The sequence below is a fragment of the Cherax quadricarinatus genome, chromosome 82, assembly GCF_038502225.1.
Source record: "Cherax quadricarinatus isolate ZL_2023a chromosome 82, ASM3850222v1, whole genome shotgun sequence".
Taxonomy (NCBI): Eukaryota; Metazoa; Arthropoda; class Malacostraca; order Decapoda; family Parastacidae; genus Cherax; species Cherax quadricarinatus.
In genome coordinates, this window is record NC_091373.1 from 8,977,191 (window position 1) to 8,989,690 (window position 12,500).

Below are 12,500 nucleotides of genomic sequence, written 5' to 3' on the forward strand. Positions count from 1 at the left end.
GAAGCCTTTAATGGCAACGTTTCGCTTGCATAGAGTGTTTTTTTCGTATTTCAAATAGTTTTATGAACTCAAAGTGTATTGGGCCAAACATCCTCAGTAAAAGATTCCATTTTTGATGTATTTGGGTCTAATTTGATTTTCAAAGTGTTGTTGATATGATTACAGAAAGTGAGGAAATTGTTGGTAAACATTCCATGGTAAGATTTGTTATGAGCGAGAGAAACTGTGAAAGAGAGAGAGAGAGAGAGAGAGAGAGAGAGAGAGAGAGAGAGAGAGAGAGAGAGAGAGAGAGAGAGATAAAAGATGTTCAACGTATCATTCACATATGCAAAAAAAAAAATCGGGTATCTAATTGTAAACGAAATATTTAAGAGGCCATAAATACCACCTATATCTCGTAAATTTTGCCACTTTTTTTCCTCTCTTCTGAACTACACCTATGCCTTCCCATTGCTCCCTCCCTTCCCTCCCCTCCTCTCTCTCTCCCTTTCTCTCTCTCTTTCTCCCCTCCCTCCAACATGCTGAAGCGTGACCCTTCCACTTATGTTACGACGATAGCTCCTGCCACAGGTGTCGTGGGTGAGACGACGGGATTGGCACATCCTCACCTCAGGCACCCTCACCTACACCAAGGAGGAGAGGTTCACAGTGCACCATCCAGAGGGCAGCACAGAGTGGACGCTAGCGATCAAGTACGTTGAGCTAGCCGATGCTGGAGTATATGAGTGTCAGGTGCGTGTCTCTTTACCTCTCATGTTTTCTCTTAAGTGTATTGAATTTCATAAATAAGATACATGTGCAACACTGACGTATCTTTTCCGGGGAGAAATACTGGAGTCGTTGGATAATATCAAGTAGTTCAAGGGGATCAGTCCCTTAGTCTTGAGAGGAATTTTTCAGTCTCTCACCTATCAAGGCTGTGGGACTGATCACCTGAAATTACCTCTTCACGTCTTCCACCATCTCCAGTAATTATTTACTGTATTAGACTGACAAAGTATCTGATGGGCGAAACGTCTCCACAATAAAGATACCCAAGTGTTGCACGTGTCTTATTTATTTGTCGGATTTGTATACCACTAGAATAATAATTGTATTTCATGGAAAAGTAAAACAGATTCGTTATACGCAGTGAAGGCTCGATTCTCCATCAATCACTTCCTGGTCTCATATCAGTTAGGCCGTTAATATAACCAAAAAAAGTGGCAGGTAAGTCTGTGTGTTTTAATAAAATAATTAAGAATGTCAAGTACGCGTATGTGTGTGTGTGTGTGTGTGTGTGTGTGTGTGTGTGTGTGTGTGTGTGTGTGTGTGTGTGTGTGTGTGTGTGTGTGTGTGTGTGTGTGTGTGTGTGTAAAGTTAGTTTCATGGAAAAGCATTGAAACTGTAGTGGTCATATGGAAGGTAGACAAGTTTGGTCCAAAGACAGGAAGGTGCTTGCAAATCAATGGATCAAGTCCCTTAAGTAGTACCAAGGCAGCCGTCTTCATGAGGTTCACTAGTTACTAACTCGACATAAAAGCAACAGTGCGATATCATCGAGTATTATACTGGATAGCATTTCGCCTCTTCTAGGAACCCACTGAGTGAACATACGGATTATGTAGAACTGAGCACTATACACTTTATCTACACTCACACACACACACACACACACACACACAGTGCCTGACGACACTGGAGGACAGGAGGGTCAGGGGAGACATGATAACGACATATAAAATACTGCGCGGAGTAGACAAGGTGGACAAAGAGAGGATGTTCCAGAGATGGGACACAGAAACAGAGTCACAATTATAAGTTGAAGACACCGATGAGGATATTAGGAAGTATTTCTTCAGTCATAGAGCTGCCAGAAAGTGGAATAGCCTAGAAAGTGACGCAGTGGAGGCGGGAACCATACATAGTTTTAAGATGAGGTTTGATAAAGCTCATGGAGCAGGGAGAGTGGGCCTAGTAGCAATCAGTGAAGAGGCGGGGTCAGGAGCTGTGAATCGACCCCTGAAACCACAAATAGGTGAGTACAAATAGGTGAGTACACACACACACACACACACACACACACACACACACACACACACACACACACACACACACACACACACACACACACACACACACACACACACGCGCACACGCACACACACTAAGGGGTATGTCCTAAGAGGAGAGGTTAAGGGAAATCGACCTGACGACACTGGAAGACAGGAGAGATAAGGGGGATATGATAACAACATTTAAAATACTGAGAGGAATCAACATGGTGGACAGAGACAGGATGTTCCAGAGATGGGACACAGCAACAAAGAGTCACAGTTGGAAGTTGAAGACTCAGATGAACCACAGGGATGTTAGGAAGTATTCCTTCAATCACAGAGTTGTCAGGAAGTGGAATAGTCTGGGAAGTGATGTAGTGGAGGCAGGATCTATACATAGCTTTAAGAAGAGGTATGATAAAGCTCATGGAGCGGGAAGAGTGACCGGGTAGCGGCCAGTGAGGAGGCGGGGCCAGGAGCTGTGAATCGACCCCTGCAACCACAACTAGGTGAGTACACACACACACACCTGATATACTGCGTCATCAGAATCTGCCGAAGTTAAAAGAATCCAAATATTAAAAAAAATATGAAGACAAAATAACTGATTTACAGGTAAAATAACATGAAATAAAAATAATAGTACTGTAAAAAAGCTAAGTTAACAATACAGAAATATGACACAGTAAACAACGATAAGAATAAACTATTAAAAGGATGACAAAAATAGAGCAAAGTTAACAGAAAACAAGAACTCAAGTGGACTGTAAAAATACCGAAAATTTGATACTAACAGGAAAAATATATTGGAATTTAATAAAAAAATATGTGAGTACAGCCAACTTACAGCAAATATCTGTAAACATAAGACATCTGTACTAATCTTGTTGTGGCATGAGGACTGTTACCATACTATGGAGGTTGTTATAACTGTCAAGAAGTTAACAATCATGTGATCAAGTGTGTCAGAGTGTTTTTTCAATTTCCTCATTGGATTGCTCCTAAAGAAGCATTACTTTTGCACACGAAAGGCCTTGAGCAAGATCATTCTCCCTCCCATAATAACGACCCATAGCCTCGGAACAGTGGATATATATATATATATATATATATATATATATATATATATATATATATATATATATATATATATATATATATATATATATATATATATATATATATATATATATATATATATAATAAGATCACAGTTAACAGGTGATTTTAAAATATGCAAAACAACCACTGTGAAAGAGTAGTGAAATTCCAAGCGCATTCGTGACTACTCATTGTCAATGTGACAATGTGAGTAGTCACGAAAACGCTTGGAATTTCACTACTCTTTCATAGTGGTTGTTTTGCATATATATATATATATACATATATATATATCTATATATATATATATATATATATATATATATTTTTATATATATATATATATATATTTATATATATATATATATGTGTATATATACATATATATATATATATATATATATATATATATATATATATATATATATATATATATATATATATATATATATATATATATATATATATATATATATATATATATATATATATATATATGTCGTGCCGAATATGTGAAACTGGTCAATTAGCAAGAACTCATTTAAAATTAAGTCCTTTCTAAAATGTTCTCTTATACGTTTAAAGATATATTTTTTTCATTAAAGTTATGTAAAAAATTTTAATTTTGCACCAAAAGAATCTTAGAAAACTTACCTAACCTTATTATTACAAGCGCAATTTATTTTAGCCTAACCCAACTAAATATATTTTAGATTTGTTTACAATAATTTAATACTAAACAAACACAGTGATATATATTTTTCTCGTTAGCTTAAGAATGATTTTGGCGATATTATTGCATACACAAATTTTCGCTTGTCCTATATCGCAAGATGAGCGTTTCTATTTAAGCCAAGATCGCAAGTTCTGCCTATTCGGCACGACATATATATATATATATATATATATATATATATATATATATATATATATATATATATATATATATATATATATATTATATATATATATATATATATATATATATATATATATATATATACACTCACACACATATATATATATATATATATATATATATATATATATATATATATATATATATATATATATATATATATATATATATATATATATATATATATATATATATATATATATATATATATATATATATATATATATATATATATATATATACATACATATAAATATTTAAGGTAGTAGGTTGGTAGACAGCAACCACCCAGGGAGGTACTACCATCCTGCCAAGTGAATGTGAAACGAAAGCCTGTAATTGTTTTACAATGATGGTAGGATTGCTGGGGTCTTTTGTCTCACTCATAAATATGCAAGATTACAGGTATGTCTTGCTACTTCTACTTACACTTAGGTCACACTACACATACATGTACAAGCATATATATACACACCCCTCTGGGTATTCTGCTATTTTCTTTCTAGTTCTTGTTCTTGTTTATTTCCTCTTATCTCCATGGGGAAGTGGAACAGAATTCTTCCTCCGTAAGCCATGCGTGTTGTAAGAGGTGACTAAAATGCCGGGAGAAAGGGGCTAGTAACCCCTTCTCCTGTATAAAATACTAAATTTGAAAAGAGAAACTTTTGTTTTTCTTTTTGGGCCACCCTGCCTCGGTGGGATACGGCCGGTTTGTTGAATATATATATACGTATATATATATATATATATATATATATATATATATATATATATATATATATATATATATATATATATATATATATATATATATATATATATATATATATATATATATATATATATATATATATATATATATATATATATATATATATATATATATATATATATATTTCAACAAACCGGCCGTATCCCACCGAGGCAGGGTGGGATACGGCCATTAATTCATATCTTTCTCCCTTTGAAGTTGTACTTCATTCTTCCAATGTTGGAACCTTATTTACACTGTTTTCCAGACGAATATTTCCACTTGAGCAGGAAGGTAAAGCCGACGTAATGAAGCGACGGGACTCAGCTTCCTGGTCTAGCAGACAAATCCCCGGAATTCCATTCAGAACCGGACTCTCCCATCTGGCAATCAGCTGGTCCAGTATTTCCAGCTAAAGCTTAGTCTTAATTGGCCAGCGGGCAGGTGGTGTCTCAATATGTTAGGCACGGTAGTGGGAGCTGCAGTAGTGGTGGTTGTGGTGGTGCTGGTTGTGGTGGTGGTGGTGGTGGTGGGTGGAGGTGGTGGTGGCTGATGGTGTGTGTCAGTCGGTGGTGATTGATGTTGTCGTGGTGGCTGTGTATGTGTGTGTGTGTACTCACCTATTTCTACTCACCTATTTGTGGTTGCAGGGGTCGATTCGTAGCTTCTGGCCCCTCCTCTTCCCTGGTCGTTACTAAGACCACTCTCTCCTTGCGCTAAGAGCTTTATCGTACCTCTTCTTAAAGCGGTGTATTGATCCCGCATCCCTACATCATTCTCCAAATTGCTCCACTTCCTGACAACTCTATGACAGAAGAAATGCTTCCTAATATTCCTGTGACTCATCTGAGTTTTCAGCTTCCAATTGTGACCCCTTGTTTCTGTGTCCCATCTCTGAAATATTCTGTCTCTGTCCACCTTGTCAATTCATCTCAGTAGTTTTATATGTTATCGTGTTCCCCCGATCCTCCCTGTCATCTAGTGTCGTCAGGTTTATTTCCCTTAACCTTCCTTAGCTCCGGGACTAGTTTTGTTGCAAACCTTTGCAACAAGACAAGTGTGTGTGCGAGTGTCAGTGGTGATTGATGTTATTTTGGAGGTGTTTCTTATTTGTGGTTAAATTGTAGTGGCATCTTTCACTGAGTGATAAATGAAGTAGCAGTGGTTGTGTCGCTGGCCTTTCAGTCAATGGTATTTGGTTTTGTCGTGGTGGTTGCTGTTAGTTCATAGTAATTGATACCATCCGTTTTGTGCAAAATGTGATAAGTATTATCCAGGTACTTCATCACACTATTGCCTTGCTTATGTAGTCACAATCCAAAGATTATATTCCTTCTAACTCAGTCACTCCACAGTTTCAGGTTTCAGTATTGCTGATCTTTTCTTTCCGTCCCATGAGTACGTAGAATGAGGGGTGAATCGTACAAGCATCTACTCACGTTCTTTCCTTCTTAATAGTTCTTAATCCTGTAATTTTTCCTGTCTGACTAAGGAGGACGTGTTATGAATCCTAGCCCTGGGGAAGATAATCCCCAAAACAACTAATCTATATGCTGTGACTCAATTCACAGCCTCAATCGTATATTTTTTTTACAGTTGAATTTACATGCTTGGAGCTGTCCTGCTGCCTCGGCTTATTTCAAAGTCCAGCCCTGCCTATCTGTGATTGATTAATGGGGATTTTCTAGTTTACCAGCCAGGGCCCGGCCAAGCTTCTTAGCTGAATTCCTCTTCGACCACCTACACACTCACACACACGCACACACACACACACACCAACACACACACACACACACCAACACACACACACACACGCCAACACACACACACACACACACACACACACACACACACACACACACACACACACACACACACACACACACACACACACACACACACACACACATGACCAGAGTAACTCAGTATTTATTAGCTCTCTCCGAGGAAAGGTTAAAGAAAAATCTTTAGCATAAAAAAAACCTTCTCCGGGTATAGACTTATTGCAATGTAGTTTTAACCCTAATTTTAATGCATTTCATATTTAATTCCTGATAACTCTAGGTTAGTTTATTTTTTTATAACATATAAGGTAAAGTTTTGCTCTATTTTATTCAAATGTCTTCCATCACTCCTATTTTTCTGTCTTTATTCTGCTAAATTCTACTGTTCCTATCTCTTTCTCTCTATCTCTCTCTAACATTAGCCTATTCTTCTCGCCTGATTTGTGAGGGGTGACACGCTACGCTCCGCCAACTCGATGGAAAGGGGAAGTGATATACCCATAGAGACGGTGTATGTGTCGGCTCATGAAGAGGAGGAGGCAAGGAAGCAGGGAGAGATAGGTAAAGAAAGGAAAAGGAAAAATGAAAGAAAGAGGAAGAGAGAGAAACGTTGAAGGGAAAGCAAAGAGTGCCTCAAAGAATCAGGTATATTAAGAAAGAAAACACTGACTAGAAGAATGAGAAAGTAGAAGATATTAGAAGTAAAAGGAAGGAGATATTGGAAGTGAAAGGAAAAAAGAAATTGAAGTAGAAAATTGAAAAATGACTAAAAGAGAGTACTGTACAAAGAAATTAATCCCTCAGGATTAATTTCTGGAACGACGTCCATGGACTTAAAAGGGCAAGTACCATCAAGGTCCTACGTCAGACGCAAGTTCGCAAACTTATTGAAGACAGCTATTACACCACACGACGGGCAACCTCCAGAAGATTCACTCTGTACTCCTCTCACAGACATCACTTCATCATCAAACATTCAAGCACTGTTTGCTGACAAAACACCAGTGTCAGGAAGCACTGTTTGCTGACAAAACACCAGTGTTAGGAAGCACTGTTTGCTAACAAAACACCAGTGTCAGGAAGCACTGTTTGCTAACAAAACACCAGTGTCAGGAAGCACTGTTTGCTAACAAAACACCAGTGTCAGGAAGCACTGTTTGCTAACAAAACACCAGTGCCAAGAAGCACTGTTTGCTAACAAAACACCAGTGTCAAGAAGCGCTGTTTGCTAACAAAACACCAGTGTCAAGAAGCACTGTTTGCTAACAAAACACCAGTGTCAGGAAGCACTGTTTGCTAACAAAACACCAGTGTCAAGAAGCACTGTTTGCTAACAAAACACCAGTGTCAAGAAGCACTGTTTGCTAACAAAACACCAGTGTCAGGAAGCACTGTTTGCTAACAAAACACCAGTGTCAGGAAGCACTGTTTGCTAACAAAACACCAGTGTCAAGAAGCACTGTTTGCTAACAAAACACCAGCGTCAGGAAGCACTGTTTGCTAACAAAACACCAGTGGCAAGAAGCACTGTTTGCTAACAAAACACCAGTGTCAAGAAACACTGTTTGCTAACAAAACACCAGTGCCAAGAAGCACTGTTTGCTAACAAAACACCAGCGTCAGGAAGCACTGTTTGCTAACAAAACACCAGTGTCAAGAAGCACTGTTTGCTAACAAAACACCAGTGTCAGGAAGCACTGTTTACGACTCTCAAAATTGTTACTAAAGCATATGTAACATTCTCTCAGCTTAAGCTTTAACGAACAGCATGATATCTGTTCTGACATATAAACTTAACAAGAGGTACAAAAAAATTGGACACTGTAAAACAGCAATTCTCCTCTCCCTCCTCTTCCTACTCCTCCCCCTCCTTTTCCTCCTCCTCCCCTTCCTCTTCCTCCTCCCCCTCCTCCTTCTCCCCCTCCTCCTTCTGCTGTACAAACCTCATTTCCCTGTGATTAATGACCTTATTTTGTTTAAAATGCAGAGTTTCAATAGCCATCCCCCATTCCTCTTCCAGACTGGTTTGACCTCCTCCCTCACCTTCCGGACTGGTCTGACCACCTCCTTCACCTTCGAGACTTGTCTGACCATCTCCCTCATTCCTCTTCCAGACTGGTCTGACCACCTCCCTCATTCCTCATCCAGACTGGTCTGACTTCCTCCCTCACCTTCCAGACTGGTCTCACCACTTCCCTCACATTCCAGATTGATCCGACTACTTCCCTCACCTTCGCGACTGGTCCGACCACCTCCCTCACCTTCCAGATTGGTCTGACCACCTCCCTCACCTTCCAGACTTGTCTGACCACCTCCCTCACCTTCCAGACTGGTCTGACAACCTCCATCATTCCTCTTTCAGACTGGTCTGGCCACCTCCCTCATCATCCAGACTGGTCTAACCACCTCCCTCACTTTCCAGACTGGTCTGACCACCTCTCTCACCTTCCAGACTCGTCTGACCTCCTCCTCCGCCTTCCAGACTGGTCTGACCTCCTCATCCTTCACTTTCCAAACCTGGTCTTTCCTACTCCTTCACCTTCCAGACCTGATCTTTCCTACTCCTTCACCTTCCAGACCTGATCTTTCCTACTCCTTCACCTTCCAGACCTGATCTTTCCTACTCCGTCATCTTCCAGTCATGGTCTGATCTGATGTAGCCTCGGCGGAACTAATTTAATTGACAGTTGGGCTAATTTTCTCTAGTCGGACCTGACCTCAAAAGAATCCCCTTGCACGTGAACAAACAAATGGGAGTTTTCATTATAATCCCCTTATTCTTTATTTTTATCTCAGTCTATTTTATTACCACGTATTTTATTTCATGCTGAAACTTCCAAAATAAAAAAGTTAATTGGTAATTTCATCTTCAAAAAATATAGATAGGTACGATTTGACATATGGTGTAATACATTCACTGCTCGAGGGTTCCAATTTGAGATGTTATTAAATCTTTCTCGTTGAAAGTTTTAATGGTTGTAAGTTCAGTTTGTTACTATTTTATTGAGTGGAACTTTTGAGAGATATATTTAATTTGTTTCTATTTTGCTTTCCATAAAATCCTTGCCTAGAATATTTTCAGCTGATTATATAACCTTAAAGATGTAACTAAAGTCCACCTCTTTAATAACATCAATGAAAAACTCAAAAGTTAGAGTTAGCTCTGGCTAGAGAAACTCAAAAGTTAGTTAGCTCTGGCTAGGGAAACTCAAAAGTTAGAATTAGCTCTAGCTAGAGAAACTCAAAAGTTAGAATTAGCTCTAGCTAGAGAAACTCAAAAGTTAGAGATAGCTCTAGCTAGAGAAACTCAAAAGTTAGAGTTAGCTCTGGCTAGAGAAACTCAAAAGTTTGAGTTAGCTCTAGCTAGAGAAACTCAAAAGTTATAGTTAGCTCTAGCTAGAGAAACTCAAAAGTTATAGTTAGCTCTAGCTAGAGAAACTCAAAAGTTAGAGTTAGCTCTAGTTAGAGAAACTCAAAAGTTAGAATTAGCTCTAGCTAGGAAATTACACTGAAAAACTTGTGGGGAGTAATATATAAAGAATCTAACACAGAGTGGGTCGTCACAGTTGGTTTTTGCTAATGACACTGTACTTTTGGGAGATTATGAAGAGAAGCTGAAGAGGTTGGTGGATGTGTGTATGTAACGTAGCATTTGCAAAGCAGATATATATATACACTGAAAATGGTATATCTTTTAGTGTATATACGCCACTATTCCCCCTCACTCTATTCCGCAATTATTCCATCTTCATATTTTTACCTTTTCCTTCCTTCGTTCCGTTGACAGAAGCGAATTTAATACACTGGTGGTAACCCGATGTCAAGTTCGTAAACTTGAGACATTACTGCAGGTAATCATACAGCTTTTCAAGGTCAATTCACCATGCAAATTGGAGCTTGCTGCCTCTGTATTACAATTTAAACTGGAACCAGGTATTGTTTGGACGTTGTAATCCAGGCTACGTTACATGAAGCTAATAATATGTAATTACAGAACAGTTTGACGAAGTTCCTTGTCATGTTTATGTCTAAGGACAACTTCTGCAAGCACTGTTAGATAACTGGCATTGTGTAATTTGGGAAAATTATATGTATGTCGTGCCGAATAGGTAAAACTTGCGATTCTGGCTTAAATAGTAACGATCTTGCTGAATTAGGCAAGCGAAAATGTGTGTGTGCAATAATTTTGCAAAAATCATTCTGAACCTAACGCAAAAATTATTTCATTGTGTTTGTTTATTATTAAATAATTAAATTGTGCCTGTTATAATAAGGTTAGGTAAGTTTTCTAAGATTCTTAATTTTAAATGAGTTCCTGCTAAATGACCAGTTTTACCTATTCGGCACGATATATATTATTATCACCCAAAGATTGGTTCGAGCTAAATAATTTTAACAAAATTCCAATACCAAATTGGATTACTGGGGAAAATTTATAAGAAAAACCTATGCCAAAAAAATGCCATCAAAAGTGATCCTGTATTTTGTGAGAGACGACGTGAAGAAAACAATATTGTCAGGGGGAAACAATTTTGAAAAAAAAATTTTTATAATGCATGAGAAAATATGGGAATTTTTAAGAAATATGATATGAAAACATATTACTCTGTGGAAACTAGATGAGACGAGCGATGAAATATTCCTAAAAGTATTCCAAACTTCTTTAATCTTTGATAATGTCCTTTGAGATACCTAAGTTTTAACTCTGAAAAGTTGGCTATAAAGTGAGGCAAGGCTGTAGGAACTATTGTAAGGTGTGTTTGTAAGTGGTGAGTATGTGAGTATGGTGGAGAGTATGGGTGAGAGAGTGCCAGTATGGTGGAGAGTGTGGGTGAGAGAGTGCCAGTATGGTGGAGAGTATGGGTGAGAGAGTGCCAGTATGGCGGAGAGTGTGGTGGAGATTGCCAGAATGGAAGTGTGAGTATGAAGGAGTGTGTTGGTATGGTGGAGTGTGTGTATGAGAGAGAGAATACCAGCATGAAAAGAGTACCAACAAGTGAGTGTGAATGAGAGTCTCAGGATGCATAAGCATGTATGAGTGAGATAGAGAGAGAGAGAGAGCAGAACCACCCTACTAAAGAGCAGGAAAAATATACTTAGAAAGCGACTGTACTGTGCTCAATGCTGGACACGGGACAGCGATGAAAACAGCACATTCGCGGAGATGATGGCAGTATCATTACAGAAGAGGATGCTGGAGATTTGCAATAACAAAAAATACAGTGGACCCCCGGTTAACGATATTTTTTCACTCCAGAAGTATGTTCAAGTGCCAGTACTGACCGAATTTGTTCCCATAAGGAATATTGTGAAGTAGATTAGTCCATTTCAAACCCCCAAACATACACGTACAAACTCACTTACATAAATACACTTACATAATTGGTCACATTCGGAGGTGATCGTTATGCGGGGGTCCACTGTACTTGAAGAAGGTCTTGCCATTTTCTGGGAAGGAGAACTTGATGCTTTATACCTATAAGCCCTCGTTTTTCACCCATTTCGGGTACTCAGGTCTATTTAAATGTGCTGTAATATGTGCACTGGCAAAAGTGCTCGTCAGAGAGTATAGTCAGTTTGTTAATAAAGCTTGTAAACAGAAATATTATCCGAGTGATCAAAATTTTAAATCCTTTGTGCAATGTATTAAAATATGCATTAACACACGACCATCAGGTTCCTCTTTATTATTATTATTATTATTATTATTATTATTATTATTATTATTATTATTATTAAAGGGAACATTTAGAAAAACAGCAAATGTAGATGAAAATGATTATCAAAATTAAAATATTCATGAATATTTTCCATACAGATAAACTTACACACAAACACGCAAGCAAACACACACACACACACACACACACACACACACACACACACACACACACACTCCTGAAAGACCA

At 38.1% G+C, this 12,500-nt stretch overlaps 1 protein-coding gene across 4 annotated transcripts in view; it reads left to right on the top strand.

Moving 5' to 3' along the window:
- Nucleotides 1-12,500, top strand: part of LOC128702849 (opioid-binding protein/cell adhesion molecule homolog) — a 316,054-nt gene that overhangs the window by 280,611 nt on the left and 22,943 nt on the right. For 2 of the 4 annotated variants that reach the window (XM_053797282.2, XM_053797283.2), the window contains exon 4: nt 559-732. In XM_053797282.2, coding sequence (XP_053653257.2) covers nt 559-732 — 174 coding nt within the window. The remainder of the gene's footprint in view (nt 1-558; nt 733-12,500) is intronic. The other 2 variants (XM_053797284.2, XM_053797285.2) reach the window with 1 other exon arrangement.